General features: G+C 44.8%; 1 protein-coding gene and 1 non-coding gene across 3 annotated transcripts in view; one reads left to right on the forward strand and one right to left on the reverse strand.

The window, feature by feature from the left end:
- The first annotated feature begins 904 nt into the window (after positions 1–904).
- Positions 905–26,303, forward strand: part of LOC124789539 (bifunctional coenzyme A synthase) — a 148,509-nt gene continuing 123,110 nt past the window's right edge. For both annotated transcript variants that reach the window (XM_047256935.1, XM_047256934.1), the window contains exon 1: positions 905–1,744. In XM_047256935.1, the coding sequence (XP_047112891.1) occupies positions 1,105–1,744 (640 nt within the window). In that variant the 5' untranslated portion in view covers positions 905–1,104. The remainder of the gene's footprint in view (positions 1,745–26,303) is intronic.
- Trnai-uau lies at positions 5,814–5,888 on the reverse strand. Its single transcript has one exon. It is a non-coding gene; the product is annotated as a tRNA-Ile (tRNA).

Raw genomic sequence — 26,303 nt, forward strand, 5'->3', positions numbered from 1 at the left:
ATATTGCTATTACAGTATCATATTTATTGGTTCTGTATACAAGGCACACTGTAAACCATTGTTTTGTGAACAAAAGATCTCGACTAATAAACTTGTACAAATACTGTTTTAATTTACACAACGAAGAAGTTACCAGCAGCAAAATGCAAAGAAAACATACACTGTTACAACACAAGAAGCAATAGATGCATTTATTCTCCATACTATAGACGGTATTAATCAATTAATGGTTGTTAACTTATGCAGCACAAATTATTTAATAAGAGTCCACAAACTGTATAAGATTTACCAGAACAAGCGTTCAAACAAAAACTGAAAGACTGTTTGGCAGCCCACCCACTCCACGATTTAAAGAAATTGGCCAACTGTAACATAAAACTACAATGTTAATAACTAGCCTGTTGGTTCTTTTCATTATCAGCTCTATTATAGTGCATGTTTGACGTTATCTCTTACTATAATGGCCTAATGAGAATAAAATTATTGTTGTTATTATAATTATTTATGATGTTACTGTTCAAACACACAATATCAGAAAACTGAAAATTGGCATCAAGTGATAATATTTTCAAAATGTCTATTGTTCATCCACCATCTATCTAGTTCTTCATCAATTCACATGTTTGTGATTTCTTTCGAAACGAAACATACGAAATAGGATGTGTCTAACATCGCAAAGTAGACATACCGAAAATCAGCCTTCATCCCCACATCAACGAAATTTGCGTAGTTAAATAAGCTGTCAACATTTGCTTCTATATACTTCTGAAAAGCCATTAAATTCAATTTTTCTGTATCAGCATTGGGACGCGTTTTAAATCGTCCGCTTAAACAAATGACTCGTGCATGTTGCGTGATGTATGTGTGTACTGTGTAATAATTCAAAGATTAAAGATAACAAAGACAGATAGTTAATCTTAGAAATAAAAGTGGATACAAAATTTTCTCTGACGAAAATGACAAAGCAGCAGAGTAGTATTTATTTATTTCGTAGTCAATCTCGCTAAGTGAAGACTAGCGACAGAGTTGAATTATTCGATTTTGTAGTTTGGTGCTAAACTGTATACAGTAATGCTTTTGTGTTGCTGTTAAGTGCCGTGGAAAATGGGTAAAACTGGCTTGTTTGTGGTAAGCAATCCAAGTAGGATCAGACGTTTTTTACCAGTTATTCAAAAACACGTGCAGAATACACTTTATGTGCAGTTCACGCCCAGCCGTAGCAACCTCGTTCCAAGTAGCTCACAGAAAAATGAAACCTTTTTGACGCCACCCCACCACAGTCAAACAGTTATAAAATTATATTCACAGACAGCTGTTTCAAACCATAATTTGGATGTGAGAGTGCTTCTTTCTGCGTTCAGAGATCCATTGTTGTCCAGTATAAGTACAAGAAAAAAAATCGAAGTTGTCTTTTTTGACCGTACATATAATAATGATGAAGTGCATCGATTTGTGAAATCCTGTTTATCAAATGTAACACAATCATGTGAAATAGTTACTTTAAACGATACGAGCACAAATGATAAAGAAGACGAAGAGGTTGAGAGCCCAAGAGATAATTTCTACGTTAAAACATCACAGCATAATATTATGAATAATAAGACATTAAAGGTGTATGATAATGTTGTTCTTGGAGGAACCTTTGACCGACTGCACCTGGGACACCGCATCATTCTTAGCGAGGCTGTGCTACATTGCACTAAAAGAATCACAGTTGGTGTGACTGATACCCCAATGTTGCAGTGTAAGTTATCATATTTATGCTTTTTTAAGTATGTTGTATAAAGTCATTTTTCTCACCATACTTAATGCATGGTGTATGTTGCTGAACACTCACTGTCAAAGAACCATTATGCTTTTTGATATAGAATTGTTAACTGCATAGTGTGAATTTGAACTAATTCTAGTACTATAATACTTTATACTGCTTATATTATAAGTATTTATAACCCAGTTGCTAACAGACAGGAAATGACTTCTAAGATACAAATTTATGTTGTTTGGACCATGCTAAAGAGGGGTGAGCTCTAGTTTTTTCTTACGGAGTTGTTTTACAACTTTTGGCACCTGAAATGTTTGTCTCTCTGAAACGTGAACCTACCAGTATTGCTAGTCAGCTCTGGTCTTTGACAACAAAATTGTAGATGTAAACCACTTACTGAAATCTATATTTGTAAAATAATAATAATAATAATAGGCCTAATAATAAAAATAAATAAAAATTTATTGTTACTGTGACATCACATTTATTGGCTACACCAACTCTCATACATACTGTCACCTTTCAACCTGACCTATATAACCTACTTAAAAGATCTGGTCATATTGAAATGAGCTTCTTTATTAGGTCATCTTGACCATTTGTTGAGTTCATCTGGAGGATCTCAAGATTTTCTATAAGACCCTACAATAAGGAAGTTAGTGATAAATAATTACAACAAAGAAATTAGCTACTGAAGTAAAAAATGGACATTATCTATAAAACTTGTTAAACTGAAAAGTGATAGTCTCCTTTTGAGGGAATGTAGTGCCATATGGTACTGATTAACAGAAAAAAGAAAGAAATGAGGAATGGGATTGGTATGCTGAAGAACAAAATTAATTAAAAAAAAAAAAAGAATCAGAAAGCTACATCAAGAGAACTTGGACACACATTTCCAAATCAAGAATATCATTTTCATCATAGATCGATCATCTTTCAAATTAAAAAAAAAAATGCACAAAATATTTGGAACTATTCCAGGCCTTTTAAAATTTTTCCCAAAAACTGAATGTGCACAATGGTATTTGAGGCATCATCTCGGGTCTGTATGTTGGGCTAGGAATTATAATTTAAACAAAACAAAAAATTATTAGTTTCTTACTTGGTCTTGAATTGTGACACGTGTTACCTTCAAAAACATCTGTGTCAAGGTACACTTGACCCTCCCACCTGAATTTATATGGATTGTCAAATGTAGTTTATCACCACTCCATCTTTCCTTCTATTCCTATCCTTCCAAACTTGCCTCAGCAGCAATTTAAATAAGAGCATGCAGGGGCACCTTGTCTCTACATTACAGAGTGCAAGGGGTTACTACTCATTCTTAATTATCTAAATAGACTTTTGTGTCATAGTGAGCATCTTTCTTTAAGCATCTGCTCATGTTTTTCAACATTTCTCTTAAGCTCTTCCATGATTCAAACAAATATGTGACCGTTTATTCTGCTGTTCCTTATAAACATTCAATATCTCCTGCTAGTCCTATTTGGTATGGGGCCTACAAACTTTTTGGGTTGAATTGTATGAATGGTTTTTAGACAAACTTTGTAGAGTGAATGTTTTTCCAGTTAACTGAACTCTGCCCTCTGCTTTACCTGTTACTTAGTGTAAGTGTTGTTCGTTTTGACACTCCATAAATTGTTACACTCCGTTATGTATGAGCCGGCCGGAGTGACCGAGCGGTTCTAGGCGCTACAGTCTGGACCTGCGCGACCGCTACGGTCGCAGGTTCGAATCCTGCCTCGGGCATGGATGTGTGTGATGTCCTTAGGTTAGTTAGGTTTAAGTAGTTCTAAGTTCTAGGGGACCGATGACCTCGGCAGTTAAGTCCCATAGTGCTCAGAGCCATTTGAACCATTCAGTTATGTATGTAAATTGACTGATCCCAGTTGTGACATATTGATAGTGAAGTTACAAGATATGTTTTTGAATTTTTTGATGCACACAATTTTACATATCAAAAATTAAAACAAGTTGGCAATCTTAGTAAAATATGGCTTGATATTTGTGCAGGTTTATGCTAATAACATGTCATTATAAATAAGAGCATCATATACAAAAGTTTAAGTTTATTATTAATACTGTGTATGAGGCTATTAATATAGGCCTACATGATAAACAGTTCCATTACAGTGTTAATATTTTTTATTATTTTTAATAACATAGCCCTAGTCAGTTACTGACATTTTTCTGGTGCATCAGTTGTGCATTTAAATGAAAAAAAGTGTGTGTTGTTTTTTAACTGGTTAAAAATGTGTAAGCGGAGAGTCATTGACAATAAAAAAAAAACTACTTTGGAGTTCAAATACTTAAGGATAGCTGGTGCCCTTCCCCTAAGTCTTGTCATGACTTCTGTAGTATTGCCATTCATTATTAAATCCATAGTCCTGTTCATACACACAAAAAAAAGATCCACAGTACTGTGGTGAGGCGTCATTGTATGTAAGGGCTCAAATTTGATTTGTAATGTATCCTTAACAATATTTGTTTTCTTGTGCTTCTCGTAAAGCAAATGTTAGAAATTTATTTGTTTTTTCAGTAGGCACATTGGCTTACATTACCGTATCCTGTTCCACACAATAGAAATATCTACAGACTAGTACTTGCAGAATATGTACTGACAAAAACAGTTTCTTAGGAACACCATTACTGTTGAGTATCTCACTTCTGACAGCTGCTCTCTAGTCTTGTGCATCACCTTGTCCATTCAACCTAATCATTGGCATCATGTGAAATGTTAGTGTAATTGACACTTTTTAACACATTACTACACTGTTGATTTGCTCCAAGTGAGACTTTTACTCATTAACAGTTCCAAGTGAGATTAATAATGCTCCATATGCTCAGCATTTTCTTGAGCAGTATCTTGTTGCCCGTCAAAACCTGGTAACATGCTTCCATGTCTCATGATTGACGTAAATATGCTTAGCACCTTCGTGGGTGGTTTGTTGTTGCCCATCTAAGCTTGGCACACTGCTAACATATTTCATAATAGACATAAATAGGAGCAAGTTTATTGCAGAATCTAACCACTTCACCAACCCCTTGGACATAATATTTTAATTCCACCACCAACACAGATAAATAAAGGAAACAAACCATCACCGCCTTATCATCAAAGAAATTTATTTCAAACTACTACTTTCAGCATAGCACTTAATCATCTTTAGGTCCACTACAAACCAAAACAGTTCTTTCATTCCTTGGGCCACATATTGTAGAGCCCACTTAATTACTACAAGTCATGGATTGCATATATCAGGAGTATATACCCTACAACATGTCACCACTGTGACCACTCCTGGTGTATGCAATCCCCAACAGCTAGTATGATGCATGTGCAAAGCCTCTCTCCAGCAGTGAGCCTCGCATGCCTCTCATCGCAGGGCATGTGAGGTTGGAAGCACATTCAAGTCTCGCCTGCAAATGTTCTGTGGCATCAGTGGACATACAGTGGTAGGACAGCGGTAGTAGTGTTACTTGGACATTGCGGCAGTTAGTTGTGTTATTGTCTAGTTCTTGTGTAAGTTTGGTCTACTGAGAATGGTATTACTTCAGAGAGAGAGTTTTTAGTGGAAGAGGTTTTCTGTGCAGGAGGAAACTTTATGGAGCATGTAAGGCAACAGTTTAGATTCACATTTCAAGGTGTCCACATCATGACACTGTACATGGTTTAATTCGCAAATTCCAGACAACAGATTTAATTCGTTATGGACCATGAACTGGTAGGCCTACAGTTTTAGAGAATGGAGGCTTTACCACATTTCAGATGTCATGTTTCAGAGTCCAACAAAATCGGTGAGGAGATTATGGCAGTAAGCTAAAGTCTCTTGTATGACAGCACATAAGGCTGTAACCAAAGAACTGGGGATGTACCCATATGAAATTATGCTGTGCAACGATTACTATGTATTGACAGTGTGGATTGAATTGAGTATCATGAATGGCTTCAGCAGTTTGTCAACAGACATGGAGTTAAATGATGATTAAATCGACACCCTAGCTGCAAACAGGCATTGATATACATCATTGGGGACGTGTTGAAAATGTGTGCCCCGACCAGGACTCGAACCCGGGATCTCCTGCTTATATGGCAGATGCTCTATCCATCTGAGCCACCAAGGGCACAGAGGATAGTGCGCCTGCAGTGACTTACCCTTGCACACTGCCATGAGACCCACATTCCCAACATGTCCACATTACTACATTCATAGTGCACCTAATAGATGTTTCCCCGTGACACATTACTCGCGGCAGATTAATCTACCAAGTCCTGTACGATTTGGAGCATAGCGTATGCGTTCGCACAAGGTGGTCAGTGGCTGGGTAGCCATATTTTAACTAATTATATTAATGGCCATTGACCTTCTTGTACAAACGCACATGCTGTGCCCCAACTCGTACGGGACTTGCTAGATTAATCTGCCACGAGTATGAGTGTGATGGGCAAACATCTATTAGGTGCACTAGGAATGTAGTAGTGTGGGCATGTTGGGAATGTGGGTCTCATGGGGAGTGTGCAAGGGGTAAGTCCCTGCAGGCACACTCTCCTCTGTGCCGTCAGTGGCTCAGATGGATAGAGCATCTGCTATGTAAGCAGGAGATCTCGGGTTCGAGTCCTGGTCGGATCACACATTTTCAACATGTCACCAATTATGTATATCAATGCCTGTTTGCGGCTAGGGTGTCAATTTAATTATCATTTCATTCTAGAGAAACTGCACGGTCATCAGTGGTATCCGTTCTTTCGGAAACAGATACTACCTTCATATATAGACATGGAGTTGGTGTTTCAGATCGAACATTTTTAACTGATCAGGCATTGTTTCGCTGACAGGCATTCAAATATCTGATTTGATTAATCAGAATATTCACATAGCTTAAGAGAAATACCATTGCATGCAGAGGAAATTGGTGTATGTTTTTCCATAACATAAGTGCGTATTACAGGGCCGATCTTTATCGATACTTCTGTCACTTTCAATATCTATTGTTCCCAGATAATTTATCCATTTATTGCCCTGCTGAAACAAAAATGAGATCAATCATTTATTTTTGCACCAAGACAACATTATTGCTTGTATAGCACATCAGTTCGTATGACTTATAATGAAATCTCTGGAGACAGAGTAATTATGAAAAGTCTCTGGCCCCACACTCACCAGATCTCTCCAATCGACCGTTTACTTTGCAGTGCAATTAAAACATTTGTATATCAAAATAACCCAAAGACAGTAAATGAACAGAAGACCCCTGCAGTTCCGGGGGTTAGAATAGGCCTGAGGTATTCCTGCCTGTCATAAGAGGCGACTAAAAGGAGTCACATGTTTCGGCCTTTATGTGATGGTCCCCTGTAGGGTTTGACCTCCATTCTTCAAAATTTTCCCAAAGAGCGAGCCAATTGGTGAAGGGCACCGTACATGGTGCATCGTGTCTATCGTGCATTGAGATCTTTAGCCCACTTCCTTGTTGTCACATTGCAATCCCACTCAATCTCCATCTCTTGGGCGAGGACACCTTCCTGGGTGCATTCTCCACCATGCACTTTGCAGTGTCACTTTCTGTGCTGACGATGACCATGGACTTGTTTGCACTTCATATCCAGCTCGGTAGTCAGTCCATTGGGGTGGGTCTGCCATGTACCCTGTTGGTTGTAGCCCCCTGACAACACTGGAATTGCTCTGCTGAAGCCTGTGCCGTTAACTCCCCATGTATGTCAAGGAGCAGATGCCCATCACCCTGGGGCATTGGGACTCCCAGCATTGGCCATCCTGCCAGGTGGCCTTTGCTGCGGCTGTGTGGCACCCATGGGGAGGGCCCCTGGTCGGAGTGGGTGGCATCAGGGCGGATGACATGAAGCGTAGTACGTCATCTCTGGTGGTCTGCCGCCAGCAGTCCCTAAGCGGGCAAAGTCTAACTTCAATGCTAAGAAATATGACCCCAAGTCGTTCCCCTCCCTGGCCACACCATGGGAGGAACACAAGGCTAAGGATGGCAGTGAAGCTTATTCACCCCGGTACCTCGTATGTACGAGAGTTGATGGGGAATCTTTCATGTCCATGAAGCCACAGTTTTTTATGGAACATTTGGAGGACACGTTTGGGGAGGTGGAGGGCTTATCCAAAATGCGCTCTGGGTCAGTTTTGATAAAAACAGTATCTTCTTTTGCAGTCTGACGACAAGCTGTGCACCAGTTGGTCACCAAACTGTAGGATTTTACAGAAAGAGAGGAAAATCATGGAATATAAGACCCTGAACCGACTGATCTACACCGAGATTAAGAGGAAATTTGAGCATCTACATCCTGTGGCTGTGACAACCTCATAGGCCGCTGCTACAAGAACAGTTGTCGCCCCATCTATTCTTCAAATTCCTGTTGCTTCTCAGAACTGGCTGGGAGACTACACCTGTCCCCTTGATGGTGGGAGGCACCACCTACTGCAGGAGCAACAAACCCCCTACCCTACCCCCCCTACCCCCTCCTCCCAACCATCGGGGACACCAGTCCCCCACTTCTGAGCCAGAGAAGCATAAGTCTGGCATCCACTGAGGACCTGGATCTCTCCGGACCCTCAGACACAATGGATATAAACTGCTCAACAAAAAGTTGGTGGCTGCAGGTGACTCTGAGGCATAAACTGCCTCATTGAATGATCCATATATTCCATGCCTTCCCAGTCTCACGCTCATCCTCAGTACTGGAGACTGAGCTAGTGAAGTCCTCCCAGCAAGGGAATCCCATGGAGCAGCGAGAGAAATCCAAAAAGAAAACCCCTAAGACCAAGGAAATTGCGGTGGCACCCACACCACTGCTACCTACAAGCTCTGCGTCTGAGGGTTGGATGGAGATTTTGGCATCCGCTGAGGATCTAGATCTCGCCAGACCATCAGAAACAATGGATATAGACTGCTCAGGCAATAAATCGGTGGCAGCAGGTGACTCTGAGGCGTAAACTGCCTCATTGAATGTTCCATGCCTTCACAGTCTCACAATGTCATTCTCCAGTGGAATTGTGGCGGTTTTTTCCGCCGTCTGGCTGAGCTACAGCAACTGTTAAGCTTTACACCTGCTTGCTGCATTGCCCTCCAGGAAACCTGGTCCCTGGCAGTGTGGACCCCTGCCCTACGCGGATGTAAGGGATATTAAAGGAATCGTAGCGACTATAATAGTGTGTCAGGTGGAGTTCATGTTTATGTCCTAAACTCAGTCTGTAGTGAAACTGTGCCCCTTGAAACCCCTCTGGAAGCTATGGCTGTCAGAATACGGACGATGTAGGAAATAACTGTCTGCAATGTATATCTTCCTCCAGACGGTGCAGTACCCCTGAATGTATTAGCTGCACTGATTTATCAACTCCCTAAACCTTTCCTACTCTTGGGAGATTTTAATGCCCATGCCACTGTGCTTATTGGCAGAGTCAGAGATGTTGAAAATTTATTGTCTCAGTTCTACCTCTGCCTCTTAGATACTGGGGCTGCCACACATTTCAGTGTGGCTTGAGGTAGTTATTTGGCAGTTGATTTATAAATTTGCAGCCCAGGACTTCTCACCCACCCTTTCTGCTCCTCGTTGACACCAATGCCCATCAGCCTCTTTGGGGCTCGCCTGTTGCCTGCCCGAGAGGTTTTCTTTTGGCAGATCTTCTTAATCATCTTAATCTTGTGTGCCTCAACACCTGCGGAGTCATGTTTCTCTCTGATTACATGTGCACATATTCCCATTTAGATCTCTCGATCTGCTCCGCCCAGCTCGCTCGGCGTCTCGAGTGGTATGCTCTTTCCCATACTTCCTCGAGTGACCACTTCCCTTGTGTGACTCACCTGTACAATCACACCCCGCCACAGCGGCCCGCTCAATGGAAATTCTCTCTTGCTGACTGGAGGCTATATTCCTCCTTGGCAGTCTTTGACGAACGGCCATTTCCCATCTGTGATAGGTCGAGCACCTCATGGACGTTATTTTCTTGGCTGCCGAATCCTCTATCCTCGTACTACTACATCTCCCCATCGGGTCCCGGTCCCTTGGTGAACTGTGGAGTCCAGCAATGTGATTCGTGCCCGACGATTTGCGCGTTTTCTCTTGCACCATCATCCTATGTTAACGAACTGCATCCACTACAAGCAACTACGTGCGCAGTGCTATCGCACTATTAAGGAAAGCAAGAAAGCATGCTGGGTTTCCTTCACCAGCTCGTTCAACAGTTTTGCTCCATCCTCTCTTGTTTGGGGTCGTATGCGCCGGCTTTCCGGGACTATCACCCACTCCCCAATCCCTGGTCTGACTCTGGTGGGAAACATCATAGTCGACCCAGTTGATGTTTCCAACACTTTGGGCCGGTTCTCTGTGGAGATTTCAAGCTCCACCTGCTACCATCCTGCCTTCCTTCCTCAGAAACAGGTGGAGGAGGCTCGTGCAATCTCTTTCTCTCTTTGAACTGAGAATGCTACAATACTCCCTTTACTATGAGGGAGCTCGAGCGTGCTCTCTCCTCATCCAGGTCTTCTGCTCCTGAGCCCGATACAATCCACGTTCTCATGCTGCAGAATCTTCCTCCTACAGGAAAACGCTTTCTCCTCGATACCTACAACCGTATTTGGACTGATGGTGTATTTCCCTTGCTTTGGCGTGAAGCTACTATTGTTCCCCTACCTAAGCCTGGTAAAGATAAATCTCTTCCTTCCAGCTATCATGCAATTTCCGTTACTGACAGCATTTGTAAGGTGATGGAATGTGTGATCAGTGGTCGATTAGTGTGGTGGCTGGAGTCACACGCATCTTCTCACTAATGCTCAGTGTGGGTTCCTAAAGCACCGCTCAGTGGTTGATCATCTCATCACCCTGTCGAAGTTCATCATGAATAATTTTCTGCAGAAGCAACAAACAGTGGCCATATTCTTTGATTTGGAGAAAGCCTATGATACCTGTTGGTGGACAGGCATTCTACGTACTATGCACACATTGGGCCTTTGCGGTCATCTTCCCACTTTCATCCGGGAATTTTTAACAGACCAGAGTTTTATGGGTACGTGTGGGTTCCTCCTTATCCCACACCTTTTCACAGGAGAACGGGGTGCCTCAGGGCTCCGTACTGAGTGTCGTCCTCTTCGCCGTAGCCATCAGCCCAATTCTGGACTGCCTTCCAGCTGGCATTTCCAGCTCTCTTTTCATTGACGACTTTGCTATTTATTGCAGCGGACATGTCTCCCGCAATGCTGTCTTCAGCCATGTCTGAACTGTCTCTATTCGTGGAGTGTTACAAATGGTTTCCACCTTTCTGCTACCAAATCCGTTTGCGTCAACTTCTGGCGGTACAAGGCGTTTCTTCCACCGTCCTTGCAACTGGGTTAAAATGCTCTCCTGTTCATGGATGCAACGAAGTTTGTAGGGCTTACATTCAATAGGAAACTCAGTTAGTCTCCCCACGTGTCCTACCTGGCTGCACACTGCACCCGGTCCCTCAGTGTCCTTCGTGTATTGAGTGGTGCCTCTTGGGGAGCTGTCCTCTGTATATATCGATCTCTTGTCCACTCCCAGTTGGATTATGGATGCATTGTCTACTCCTGTGCACACCCGTCTATCTTACACTGTCTAAATGCAATACAGCATTTGGGGATCCGTCTCGCCACTGGTGCCTTGTGTACTAACCCAGTTGAGAGTCTCTACACAGAAGCCAGTGAACTATGCTGTCGTACTGGCGCGACATCCTACTCAGTAGGTATGCGTGTCGGCTTTCTTCCATGCCAGGCCACCCAACCTTTGACCCTTTTTTTTTACACTCTTGACTGCCAATACGAGGTGTATGTTTCTTCTCTGCGACCTCCAGGTGTCTGCTTTCGTCACCTGCTTCAGCAGCTGTAGTTCACACTTCCTGACACTTTCCGAATGGGTGAGAGCCCTTCACCACCTTGGCCTCAGGCACAGGTTTGTGTTCATTTTGACCTCAGCTCGTTTTCGAAGAATTCGACTCCTGAGCTGACCTATCGCTGCAAATTTCTCGAACTTTGCCCCCAACTTGCCGATAGCATATTTTTGTACACTGATGGTTCCAGGTCCGCCCACATTGTTGGCTGTGCTTATATCGTTGGCAATGATAGGTTTCAATACCAGTTTCTCGACCAGTGCACAATTTTACCGCAGAACTTTTTGCCCTCTATCATGCTGTTCACTACATCCGGAGGCACCAGCTCACTCGCTGTGTGATCTGTTCTGACTCCCTCAGTACCCTTCAGAGTCCGGATGATCCGGATCCAATCCACCCCCTCGTTCAACGGATCCAGGAGCCTCCATTTGTTCTTGGATGTTCATGTGGGTTGGTGGCCATGTTGGTGTGCCTGGGAATGATGCTGCTGTTGCTGCAGTGAAGGCCACAGTCCATCTTGGTCGGCCCGCCTGTTACTCTGTTCCCTCACAAGATATTCGTACTTTTCTCTGTCGGTGTATCACGTCACTTTGGCATGACCATTGGTGCTCCCTTCATGGGAACAAACTCAGAGAAGTCAAACCTCTCCCAACAGCCTGGTCGACTTCCTCCCGGCCGTCTCACCCTGAGGAAGTAATGTTAGCTCAGCTGCAAGTAGAGCACTGCAGCTTTAGTCACCGCCACTTGTTGAGTGGTGATCTTGCACCCAACTGTCCTTTCTGTAGCCACCCATTAACAGTCATACATCCCCCCTGCGGGTTCGGGGGTTAGAATAGGCCCGCGGTATTCCTGCCTGTTGTAAGAGGCGACTAAAAGGAGTCTCAAATGTTTCGGCCTTAAGTGATGGTCCCCTCTCGGGTTTGACCTCCATCTTTCTAAATTGTTCCGAAGAGCAAGCCAATTGGGGAAGGGCGCCTTACATGGTGCACTGTATCTGTCGTGCATTGAGACCTTTAGCTGGCTTTCTCGTCGTTGCAATGGTGTCCAGCTCATTTTCTATCTCTTGGGCGAGGATACGTCCATGGGTGCGATTTCCACGCTGCACTGTGCAGTGTTGCTTTTCGCTGCGACGACGACCTCATACATTTTTGCACCTAAGATCCAGCACGGTAGCCAATCCGTTGTGGTGGGGCCACCATGTACCCTGTTGGTTGTAGCCCCCTGACAACACAGGGATCGCTCTACTGATGCCTGCGCCGTTTACTCCCCATGTATGCCAAGGAGTAGATGCCCATCTTCCTGGGGCATCGGGACTCCCGGCAATGGCCATCCTGCCAGGTGGCCCTTGCTGTGGCTGGGTGGCGCCCATGGGGAGGGAGGGCCCTTGGTCGGAGTAGGTGGCATCAGGGTGGATGACACGCAATGAAGCGTGGCACATCATCTCTTGCTGGTGGCCAGCCACCAGCAGTCTCTAAGCGTTCGAGGGCTCATTTATGACCCCAAATCGTTCCCATCCCTGGCCACACCATGGGAGGAACGAAAGGCAATGAATGACAGTGACACATATTCGCCCCGGTATCTCATCTGTACCAGAGCTGATGGTGACTCGTTTCTATCCGTTAAGCCTCAGTTCTTTGTAGAGCATTTAGAGGACAAGTTTGGGGAGGTGGAGGGCTTGTCCAAAATGCGCTCTGGGTCAGTTTTGATAAAAACGGCATCCTCCGCCCAGTCACGCACGTTACTTGCTTGTGACAAGTTGGGGGATGTTAACGTTACCATCACACCACATAAGAGTTTAAATATGGTCCAGGGTGTTATTTTCCACATGGACCTACTTTTGAAGTCTGATGACGAGCTGCGCGCCAACTTAGAGCGTAGAGGTGTTCATTTTGTCCGGCGCGTTCATCGGGGTCCGAGGGACAATCAGGTTGCTACCGGTGCCTTCATCTTGGCCTTCGAGGGTGATACATTACCGGAGAAGGTCAAGGTGATGGTCTACCATTGTGACATCAAGCCCTATATCCCTCCCCCGATGTGGTGCTTTAAGTGCTGGAAGTTCGGCCATATGTCTTCCCGCTGCACTTCCAGCCTCACATGTCGAGATTGCGGATGCCCATCTCATCCCAATACTCCATGTGCTCCGCCTCCCATCTGTGTCAACTGTGGAGAGCCTCTTTCACCTTGCTCGCCAGACTGCAGGATCTTACAGAAGGAACGCAAAATCATGGAATATAAGACCTCCGACTGACTTACACTGAGGCTAAGCGGAAATTTGAACGGCTACATCCCGTGTGCATCTTATGCCTCAACTGTCACTCCTGCTCCAGCTCCTTTAGCTGCACCACAAACAGTCAGCTCTCAGAGTCAGAGGACCTCACCTGCCCCCTTGACGATGGGGGCCCCTTCTCTCGCTGTTGCTCCCACACCATCTACCTCGGGAGCAGCACCCACTAAACCACCGGGGACACCAGTCCACACTTCTAAGCCGGAGAAGCGTAAGTCTTATTCGGCTTCTCTCGCTCGGAAGGGATCCCTTGGGTCACTCCCTTCCCAGGTTCCTACCAGCGGCATGGGAGACACCAACCAGTGGCTGAAGAAGCCACAGGTCGCTGGTCGCCGAGCTTCGCGATCATCTTCGGTCCCGGAGACTGACTCCAATAAGCCCTCTCAACAACGACAACCAAAGGAACAGCGAGAGAAAACGACATTGAAGACCCGTAAGACCGAGGCACCTGCGGTGGCACCTACTCCACCGCTACCTGCAAGCTCTGCGTCTGAGGATGCGGTGGAGATTCTTGCGTCCGCTGAGGACCTCGATCTCGCCGGTCCCTCAGACGCAATGGATAGCACTTGCACGGGTGCTCCATCAGAGGCAGCAGGTGACCCAGTGGCGTAATCTGCCTTTCTCAGCCATGGACAATTCCATCCTCCAGTGGAACTGCAGCAGTTTCTTCCACCATCTAGCTGAGCTCCGACAACTTATCAGCCTTCACCCTTTCTTCTGCATTGCTCTTCAGGAAACTTGGTTTCCAGCAATGCGAACCCCCACCCTCCGTGGCTATCGGGGTTATTATAAGAACCGGGCAGCTTATGAAAGAGTGTCTGGTGGCGTCTTCACAGCGAGTCTATCCCTCTACAAACAGCTTTAGAGGCTGTCGCTGTTCGGGTGTGGACGCCACAGGCTGTTACCGTCTGCAGTCTTTACCTTCCACCGGATGGTGATGTCGCGCAGCTTGTCCTGGCTGCGTTGATAGCCCAATTGCCGCCACCTGTCTTCTTACTGGGCGACTTCAACGCCCATAACCCTCTGTGGGGTGGGTCAGTGGCGACAGGTCGAGGCGCCACCACTGAGCATTTATTGGCACAGCCTGATCTTTCGCTGTTAAATGATGGTTCCTTCACACACTTCAGTGTGGCGCATGGCACGTACTCCGCCATTGACCTTTTGATCTGCAGCCCTAGCCTCTTACCATCTGTCCAATGGAGAGTGCATGACGACCTGTGTGGTAGTGACCACTCTCCGATCTTTCTGTCACTGCCACAGCGTCAGTCTTCTGGGCGCCCTTGCAGGTGGGCAATGAATAAGGCTGACTGGGACTTGTTTTCCTCCATTGCCGCTATTGAGCCTCTCTCTAATGATGGCATTGATGCGGTGGTTCAATCGGTCACCACAGGCATCGTTACTGCTGCCGAATCTTCCACTACCAGTTCTTTTGGGTCCCCTCAGCGGCGGACTGTGCCTTGGTGGTCGCCTGAGATCGCTGAAGCGATTAAAGATCGCCGGCGGGCGCTCCAACGTCACAAGCGACATCCCTGCATTGAACACCTCATTACCTTCAAACGTCTGCGTGCGCGGGCCCGCCGCCTTATCCGCCAAAGCAAGCAGGAGTGCTGGGAGCGGTATGTGTCCGCCATTGGCCTCCATGTCTCTCCATCGCAGGTCTGGGCCAAGATCCGACGCATCTATGGCTATCGGACCCCTGTCCGCGTCCCTGCGCTCTCACTGAATGGAGCAGTTTGTACAGACTCCGACGAAATTGCCAACCGCTTGGCAGAGCATTTTGCTCTGAGTTCCGCTTCTTCCAATTACCCCCTGGCCTTCCGCTCCATTAAAGAGCGGATGGAACGTCGGAGCCTTTCTTTTCGCACCCACCATTCTGAATCCTACAATGCTCCATTCAGTGAGTGGGAATTTCACAGTGCCCTTGCCGCTTGCCCTGATACCGCTCCTGGGCCAGATCGCATCCACTGTCAGATGCTGAAACACCTTTCAGTGGACTGCAAGCGACGCCTCCTCGACCTTTACAACCGTCTCTGGGTCGAAGGTGAGTTTCTGTCGCAATGGTGGGAAAGCATTGTCATCCCCGTTTTGAAACCGGGCAACAGCCCTTTGGAGGTGGACGGCTACTACCCCATTAGCCTCACCAACGTTCTTTGCAAGCTTCTCGAATGGATGGTGAGCCGGCGCTTGAATTGGGTACTGGAGTCTCGGGGCCTTCTGGCTCCGTCTCAGGGTGGGTTCCGTAAAGGCCGCTCCGCCACTGACGATCTGGTGAGTCTGGAGTCGGCCATCCATACTGCCTTTGCCCGCCGTCAGCACCTGGTCGCCGTCTTTTTCGACATGCGGAAGGCGTACGATACGACATGGCGTCATCACATACTTTCTACACTTCATGGATGGGGTCTTCCGGGCCCTCTGCCGATCTTTATCTGAAATTTTCTGTCGTATCGTACGTTCCGCGTGCAAGTCGCGGCCTCCCATAGTTCCTCCCGAGTCCAGGAGAACGGGGTACCACAGGGATCTGTCCTCAGTGTCTGCCTGTTTTTAATCGCAATAAACGGGCTCGCTGCGGCGGTGGGAAATTCTGTCTTCATTTCCCTGTATGCTGACGACGTCTGCCTTTACTACCGCTCTACTGGCATTGCAGCTGTTGAACGTCAGCTACAGGATGCTATCCGCAAGGCGCAGTCTTGGGCTGTAGCGCATGGTTTTCAGTTTTCAGCTGCCAAGACCCGCATTATACATTTCTGCCGACGCCGAACAGTCCATCCTGAGCCGCGGCTTTATCTTGCCGACGAACTCCTTGCTGTGGTGGAGACCCACAGGTTTTTGGGTGTAGTCGTCTCGTCTGGATCATGGGAGCCTGGCTTATGGCTCAGCATCCCCATCTGCGCTGCGGGTACTGGACCCAATCCTACACAGCGGAATACACCTTGCCACTGGTGCTTTCCGGACCAGCCCAGTGGACAGCATACTTGCGGAGGCAGGTGTCCCTCCATTGCGGTTCAGGCGCCGAAATTTACTGGCCGCTTATGCTGCCCATGTTTTTAGCTTGCCCAGACATCCAAACTATCGTCTCCTGTTCCCACGATCGGTCGTCCATCTGCCAGAACGTCTGCCTCAGTCAGGTTGTACGATCGCGGTCCGTGTCAAAGAGCTTCTCTCCGGGCTTAGGGTTTTCACTGTTCCACCTCCTTTCCGGGCCACTTTGCGTACACCCCCATGGTGTGTTCCTCGCCCTTGCCTTCGGCTCGACTTGGCACAGGGCCCGAAGGACTCAGTCCCTCCAGAGGCCTTCCGCCACCGCTTTTATTCCATCCTGGCCACGTTTAGGTTTTTAGGGGTTCTTCTGGCCTCAGATTGTGACATTACCATATATTTTGTTTTGTTTTCATTTACTATGAGGCCAATTTTTAAGGCTTCTGTTTCCATTGCTCGGTATATTTCTAGGAGTATATTGGTATTTCTTCCTATTATAGCAATGTCATCAGCGTATGCACATATTTGGCTAGTTTTCATAAATATGGTGCCTCTTTTGTTGGTTTTATTTACTGCACAATGCAGGGTTATGTTGAATAGGACAGTGGAGAGACTATCCCCTTGCTTCACACCTTTATTAAAGTCAAAGCTTTCACTTGTTCTGCTAAGGACCTTTACTTTTGCTCTTGTCTGTGTCATTCTCATTCTGATTAGTCTTACTAATTTAGCACTTATACCAACTTCTTTCAGTACTCTGTATAGTTCTTGCCGATTTATGCTGTCAGAGGCTAGTTTAAAATCGATGAATAAGAAATGCAGATCTATATCATATTCATAAAACTTTTCCATCATTTGCCTTATCACAAATATTTGATCAGTTGTTCCTCTGCCCGGTTGAAAGCCACACTGATATTCCCCTAGTATGCCTTCTGCACACTTCCATATCCTTTAGTTTAATATACTTGTGAAGATCTTATAAGCTGTACTTAGGAGTGTTACACCTCTATAGTTTTCACATGCTTTTCTGTCCCCTTTCTTATAAATGGGGACTATTATTCCAATTTTCCAATTATCTGGCATAGTTTCTGTTTCCCATATATCTGATATTAATGTGTGCAGTTCCTTTATTACAGCCTCACCACCAGTTTTTATTAATTCAGCAATTATGCTGTCTTCCCCAGGGGCTCAATTGTTTTTTGAGTTGTGCACAGCCTGGGAGACCTCTTGTAGTGTTGGCTTTCTTGCCTCATTGGTTTCGTTGTCTACTTACGGCTCCACTCTTCCCTCCTGTGCAGCTGTCTCTTCATCTTCTAGGCTGGTGCTTAGTGTATCTTTGAAATACTCTGCCCATCTTCCCATCTGTTCTTCCTCTCTTATCATTCTCCCATCTTTCCTGGAACAGGCCATTGTTTTGGTTGGAATCTATTCTTCATTTTGCCTATGGCATGATAGAACTTTCTTATTTCACTCTGTTCCTTTAGTTCTTCTAGTTCTTGAAATTTCTTCTTATTCTACTCTCTTTTCTTTCTCTTGCACAGTCTGTTAGCTCTTCTCCTTAATTCTCTATATTGTTCCACATTATTTCTGGTTTATCTCTGTAGCATTTTTTTTCTTGCCCTGTTCTTTTCCTCTATTGCTGACCTGCAATCTTCATCAAACCACTCCTGGGTTCTTCTGTTCCTTCTTATGCCTATTATTTCCTCTGCAGCATCCTTAATGGCTTTTTCAAACCTGTTCCACCTTTCATCTACTCCTACTGTGGTCTCTTCATTGCTCAACTTTCTGTTTAGTGTTACTTGGTATTTTTTTTACTTCATCAGGGATGTTCAGTTTGTCTGTATTCTATTTCATCATCTTTCCCATTCTGTTGCCATTTGTTAGTGACAGTTTCTCTCTCAAGACTGCTTTTATCAAAAAGTGGTCTGAATCACAGTTTGGTCCTCTGCAGCTCCGTACATCCGTAACTGACGTGGAGTGGCATGCAATCACTAAAATATGGTCAATCTGATTGACTACTCCATTGGCTGCAGACTTCAAAGTACCCAGATGGATCCTTTTATGTGGAAAGCAGGTACTTTTAATAATCATATTATTCCTTGCTGCGAATTGGCATAGTAAGTCTCCATTCTCATTGTTTTCTTCATGTAGTGAATATTTTCCAGAAACTCCATACAGATGTTCATTCCTCCCTATTTTTGCATTAAAATCTTCTATTACTAGCATCAGGTCATATTTAGGTACTGCACAATATACTTTTTCCAAGTCTTCGTAGAACTTCCCTAGAATAACTGATAGCCTTTAATCGGCTCTGTGCCCATGTACGCAAACTTATAAATCGATGGAAACAGGAGGGTTGGGAGAGGTACGTGTCGACCATTGGGTGCCATACAACACATTCTCAAGTCTGGATGAAGATCAGATGTCTTTTTGGGTACCAGACCCCAACAGGTATCCCTGGCATTACCATCAATGGTGTGCCATGTACCGACGCAAACATGATTGCCGAATGCTTTGCCTGAGCACTGTGCTCGAGCCTCTGCATCGCACACTCACACGGCGGATAGAAAGGAAAGTCCTCTCATTCACTACACGACACAATTAACCCTATAATGCCCCATTTACGGAGTGGGAGTTCCTCAGTGCACATGCACATTGCCCCGACACAGCTCCTGGGCTGGATCGGATCCACAATCAGATGAGTAAACATCTCTTGTCTGACTACAAGCGCCATCTTCAACCGGATCTGTTGTGATGGCATCTTTCCATCACAATGACAGAGAGCAGCATCGTTCCGGTGCTTAAAACCAGTAAAAACCCACTTTATGTGGATAGCTATAAGTCCACCAGAGCCACCAACATTCTTTGTAAGCTTGTGGAACATATGGTGTGTCAGCAGTTGGGTTAGTTCCTGGAGTCACGTGGCCTACTGGCTCCATGTCAGGGCGTCTTCCGCTAGGGGCACTGATAATTATGTGTCCCTTGAGTCTGCCATCCGAACAGCATTTTCCTGACGCCAAAACCTTGTTGCCGTCTTTTTTGATCTACGTAAAGCGTGTGACACCACCTGGCAACATCATACCCTTGCCACATTGTACGGGTGGGGTCTCCAAGCCCCGCTCGCAATTTTTATCCAGAATTTCCTGTCACTACGTACTTTCCATGCCCAAGTTGGTGCCTCCCCATACCCAGGAGAGTGGGGTCCCGCAGGGCTCTGTATTGAGAGTATCACTACTTTTAGTGGCCATTAACGATCTAGCAACAGCTGTAGGGCTGTCCGTCTCGCCCTCTCTGTATGCAGACAACTTCTGCATTTTGTACTGCTCCACCAGTACCGGTGTTGTTGAGCGGCGCCTACAGGGAGCCATCCACAAGAGGCAGTCATGGGCTCTTGCCCATGGCTTCCAGTTTTCGGCCACTAAGTCGTGTGTCATGCACTTCTGTCGGCGTCATACCATTCATCTGGAACAAGAATTTTACCTTCATGACGATCCACTCCCTGTAGTGGAGACATATCGATTCTTAAGACTGGTTTTCGACACTCGATTGACTTGGCCACCTCACCTTCGTCAGATTAAGCGGAAGTGCTGGCAGCACCTCAATGCCCTCCGCTGCCTGAGCAACCCCAACTGGGGTCCAGATCGCTCTACTGTGCTGCAGCTCTACAAAGCCCTTGTTCAGTCCCGCATTGGCTATAGGAGTCTGGTTTATGGTTCGGCACCGCCCTTAGCATTGCGTGTACTCGACCTAATGCACCACTGTGGGGTTCGCCTAGTGACGGGAGCTTTTAGAACAAGTCCGGTAACCAGTGTCCTGGTGGAGGTCAGAGTTCCTCCATTGCAGATCTGACTTGCACAACTGCTCGCCAGTTACGTTGCACACATTCGTTGTTCTCTTGAGTATCTGATTTACCATCTCCTTCTTCAATCCATGGCAGTTCATCTCCCGCATCAGCAGCCCAGGTCATGGCTAATGATTGTGGTTATCATGCGATCCCTTCTGTCTGAACTGGAGGCCTTCCCTTTACCACCTCCCATCCAAATCCGTCCACATACACCTCCATGGTGTACACTTTGGTCGCAGATTCGTCTGGACCTTTCACATGACCCTAAGGACTCAGTTACTCCTGCCGCACTCCGCTGTCACTTCCTCTCGATTTTTGACGTGTTTTGGGGCTCTGAAGTGGTTCACACCGACAGCTTAATGGCTGATGGTCATGTTAGGTTCGTTTGAGCAGTTACCAGACAGCGTCAGACAACATGCTGTACTGCGCATGCTTGGTGCTTGCTCTGCTCATACGCTTTTCGTCGCATTTCTGGTGGAATTCTTGTGTGGCAGGGCATCACATGACCATGTGCAGCGCTGCAGCATGTTGTTGAGAGGACATACAGAGTTGTACTTAGAGCAATTGTTTTATCATATCCCACCCAGATAAAGGATGCAAATAAGGAAGCAATTCTTGGCAAAATATCATTTTAAAATTAGACTCCACAGCTCGAAGTACCATAACATTTTGCTATGGGGTGACTTTGACAGATGATTTTTTAAATTTGTACTCTGCAATATTATTATGTAGCATTTCCAACAGGTTTACATCTACACAGCACTGCAAAAAGCTAGTGGGATGGAATACAAAGAATACAAATTTCTTGCAAAAGAGAGAGAGAGAGAGAGAGAGAGAGAGAGAGAGAGAGAGAGAGAGAGAGAGAGAGAGAGAGAGAGAGAAACTTTACAACTGACAGTCTATGTTCTACTCTAGGGTTAAATATGAAGCCATATGTGGAGTTAAAACGATAAAACACGGTATGATGCCAGTCTACAATTTAGCATAGAATGGCATTCTATATATTTAAGACGAAAACGCAAATTAAGAAATAACTTCAAGCCTAGAGGAAGTACTAGACAAGTGCCTTGTGATCGAAAAATATTTTCACAGAAGGCAGATTTGTAAAATTCTGCTACAGCTGTCATTATGGTGAAACAAAATATTTAGTTCAAAACTACTGACCAAATTTGCCTACTTAGTCAGCTTCAAGTAAATGTTTACTTATGGTCGTACGTATATAGCATTAAGAGATCGTATAGTGTCATAAAAGGAACAAGACATCAGAGACTACTCCAGCATGTGGTTTTCATGATACCAGTTTTCTTGGAGGTCCAGTACTGTATTCTCATGTTTGGTTCTTTGTTAAGGTATAATGTCATTCGTCTCAGAAAATGAAAATTTGCACTTGAAATTGAACAAAGTTGAAAGTAGCCAATAGTGCGGAATGAAACACTTCGTTTCAAGTAAACTAACTGCCTCAGTGGAAAAATAATTAATAGAAGCAGATTTCTCTACAAAACAGACAGAAATAGCTTCATTAAGACATTAATGGTTGATTGCTAGTAATGTGGAAATAATATAAAATCAGAAAATTGAAACTACTCACTTATTTGGTCTTTCATGGTTATGAGAATGTATATCAATTCACTTCATGGCTCCTGGCCACAGAAATCTGTTTTGATTTCATTTGACGTGAAAGCTGTAAATGAAGAGACCAGCAATATTACCACAGTGTTATGTTAGACTGTGATATTACAAAGACACAAAACACATACACGGGTCCCGTGGGGAGGGATGCCGCCGCCCCCCCCCCCCCCCCCCCCACTATAACTCAGCTTGCTCTGCGCATGCGCGAATCTAGCAGCTTGGGCGTGCCGTAAAAATGTTTCCGGGTAGCATCTGGTTACTTGCTGCTACTGCTGATATGGCAAACAGCCACGCTTCAAGTAGCCAGAAGCAGGGGGGGAAGGTACTGCTCATACGCGAATTTAGCTGTGTGCATGCGCACGAGCCCGCTGGCAACTGCTCATACTGCCCTGTTGGTTGGCTTCGCCTATGTCCACAGAGGCCATTTTAAACAGCATTCCTTGTCTGATGGCTCTAGTGTATTCACTGCAGAGCTGGTGGCCATCTCTCGTGCACTTCAGTATATCCGTTCATACCTTCGGGAATCGTTTCTTCTGTGTGCTGACTCCTTGAGCAACCTATAAGCTATCGACCAATGCTACCCTCACCATCCCTTGGCAGCATCCATCCAAGAGTCCATCTATGCTCTGGACTGGTCCCGTCATTCAGTGGTGTTTGTGTGGACTCCAGGACACATCGGCATCCCAGACAATGAACTTGCCGACAAGCTGGCCAAACAGGCTACGTGGAAAACGCCTCTGGAGATGGGCATCTCTGAACCTGACTTGCATTCTGACTTACGCCATAGGGTTTTTTGGTGGCTGTGGAGGCAGAATGGCATAACAGTACACACAACAAACAATGTGTCATTAAGGAGACTGCAGATGTGTGGAAGTCTTCCATGCGAACCTCTCAGTGGGAATCAGTTGTCCTCTGCTGGCTCTGCATTGGCCACACTTTGGCGACCCACAGTTACCTCCTGCGCCGTGAAAACCTGCCTGAGTGTTGGTGTGGCGCCCAGTTGACAGTGGCTCATATTCTTGTGCACTGTGCCACTTTGACTGCCCAGTGATGAAATCTTGGGTTTCTGGAGTCATTGCCACTAATTTTATCTGACAACGCCTCATCAGCTGATTTAGTTTTACGTTTTATTCGTGAGGATGGGTTTTATCATTTGATCTAAGTTTTAGTGCACGTCCTTTGTCCCTCTGTGTTCTCCTCCCTATTGCTTCTGGGGTGGAGGTTTTAATGTGTTGCAGAGTGGCTGGCTTCTTTTTCTTCTCATGGTCAGCCAGCCATGGTAATCTGCTTTGTTGTTTTAATGTCTGCATCCCGTTTCTGTGGTTTTCTTGTCCCCTTTTGTCCATTTACATGTTTGTTGCCCTTCATCGTTCTTGTGATTTTTTTCCTTTCTCTTTGTTTTGAGTTGTTAGTCTCGTTTGTTCTATTCTCACACTTGTGGCATTGTTTTATTCGGAACAAGGGACTGATGACCTTGTAGTTTGGTCCATTTCCCCCTCTTTTAATCCAGCCAATGAACAGACAGTCAGCATTCGATTACTTGTGAAACATTGGTAAAGGTGTTCACAAATAAATGTGGATGTGTTGAACTATGCCTTCAAGAAAGAGAAAAACATTTCCAACACGTACTGTGGTATTGATGAGGACGCTGTATTTAATTGTAATTAATATAATTGTTTTAATTGTAATAATGTTGAATCTCATCTCTCAAAATAACTACAGCCAGTAGCAGTGAATTGTGGCCCCTAGGTTATACAGTGATATGAATGTGCTGCCAACCTTAGACGCCCTGCAAGGTGAGACACAAGGAGTTCGTCACTGCAGAGAGACTTTGTGGACGCATTGTATTACATGAGATGTACGATACATAGGCCGAGGAATGGAAGTACTCTTTTGGTTTATAGTGGTCTCGAAGATGTCGTAAGTGTTGTGCTGAAACTAAATCATTTGAAATTTTTTTTTTTTTTTATGTAGCCCTGGTGGTTTGTTTTCTTTATTTATATCATCAGCCGCTAAGCCTTATTTGTGAGAACGGTGGACTTCTGTAAGATGTACTAACACAGGTATGTTAGAAGAAGAGTCTTCTGTGAAGTACCTGTGTCATGTACAGTTTGTATAGTGTATTTTATGATAGATAGAAGTTTTTAGGAGTATAAAAGTTTCTAAGAAATAGAAACAAATTATGTAGTCTAAAAATTATGTGAAATGTAATAGCAGTCATGGAGGCATCTGTTCCATCGCTCACATTAGGTGCCTGCAATCCTTTCAGCACAACTGTATTTGAACTCCTGGTGTAGGAGCTGAACCTCCAGTGCAGACTTAGTTCTTTCCATTTTCCACAGCTCCCTTTGTGTTTTTATGTTGGTTTTCTTTTCTTGTTTTAATTCACGTTGTGTCATTGTTGATTTAAGGTTTTTATCCCTTTTTAACTTTTTTTACCTGTCCCTTCTTTCCACTGAACCTCTTTACAATTGTCTTCACTTCTTATGCAGTGAAGTGGTACAGTGGTTAAGTCAGCTGACTAGGCATTCAAGGGATGGGTTTTCAAATCCCCATCCAGCCTTACAGATTTAGTTTTTCCATGACTTCCTTTTAAAGGATGCAACAAATTTCCTTCCCTTCCAAGCTTGTGCCCCATCTCTGATCATCTTGTTGTCAATGAGACATTAAACATGAGTCTTCTATAAGAATTATGCTCCGTATATTGACATAATTCAAGAATATAGTATGCACCAGATGCCATAGGAGGGAGTATGTTCATTGCAGTTTACAAAAATATTGTCTCTATAGAGTTCAAAATTGAATGTGATAATGAAGTTACCTGGTCACTTACAATAGGTCTAGGTGAAACCAGGTTAATTGTTGGAAGTTTTTACCAGACACCTGATTCTGCTGTGACAGTTCTAGAGACATTCAAAGTAAGTCTATGGTCAGTAGCATGCACACACTCACATCATGCTAAACTAGTTGGAGGCACCTTTAACCTACCAAGTATAGTCTGGGACGTCTATGAATTAATTGCAGGAGGCACAGACACACAGTGTTACGAAGTACTTTTAAATACCGTTTTCCAAAAACTGTCTTAAGCAGCTAGTTTGAAAGCCCACACCCAACGGAAATATCTTATACCTTGTAGCTATAAACAGGCCGGACTTTATAGATTGCATCAGTTTAGATATGGGAATTAGTGATCGTGATATTGTAGCAACAATGGTTCCTAAAGTTAATCGATCATTCAAGAGACGTAGGAGAGTGTTTCTGCCAGAAAGAGCAGATAAGCACCTCACTGACACACTGAACTGACATCGGTTAGTTCTGGTATGATGGACGTAGAGAAGTAATGGGCAAAGTGTAAAAAAAATTGTAAATGATCCTCTGGAGAAGTATATGCCGAGTTAGTGGGTTAAGGGCAGAAAAGCCCCTCTGTGGTTTAACAGTGAAATTCAGAAATTATTCAGGTAGCGAATGAAGACAGGCAAAGGCTAATAGATACTCATGCATCTGTGCAAAGATCGATGTGTGAAGAATACAACTACTGCCACCATCATGCCTTAGCAAAAGATCTGGCCAAGAACCTGAGAAAATTCTGGCTCTGTGTAAAATTGCTAAGTCGGTCCAAGGCTTCCATCCATTCACTCATTGACCAGTCTGTTACGGCAGTAGAAGATAGCAAAACAAAAGCCAAATTTTAAATTTCGCATTTGAGAAATTGGTCATGCAGGAGAATCATACACACATAATGTCATTTGACAATCGTGCAGAGTCCCATCTGGACAGCATAGTAATTAGTGTCCCTTTCATAGAGAAATAACTGAAAGAGTTGAAGTCAAATATGTTTCTAGGTCCAGATGGAATCACAGTTCAGTTTTACAAAGAAAACACTACAGCATTGGTCCCTTACTTAGCTTGCGTTTATTGCTATTATCTCGCAATGTCTGCAATATCAGTTTA

The sequence above is a fragment of the Schistocerca piceifrons genome, chromosome 3 (assembly GCF_021461385.2).
Source record: "Schistocerca piceifrons isolate TAMUIC-IGC-003096 chromosome 3, iqSchPice1.1, whole genome shotgun sequence".
Classification (NCBI taxonomy): Eukaryota; Metazoa; Arthropoda; class Insecta; order Orthoptera; family Acrididae; genus Schistocerca; species Schistocerca piceifrons.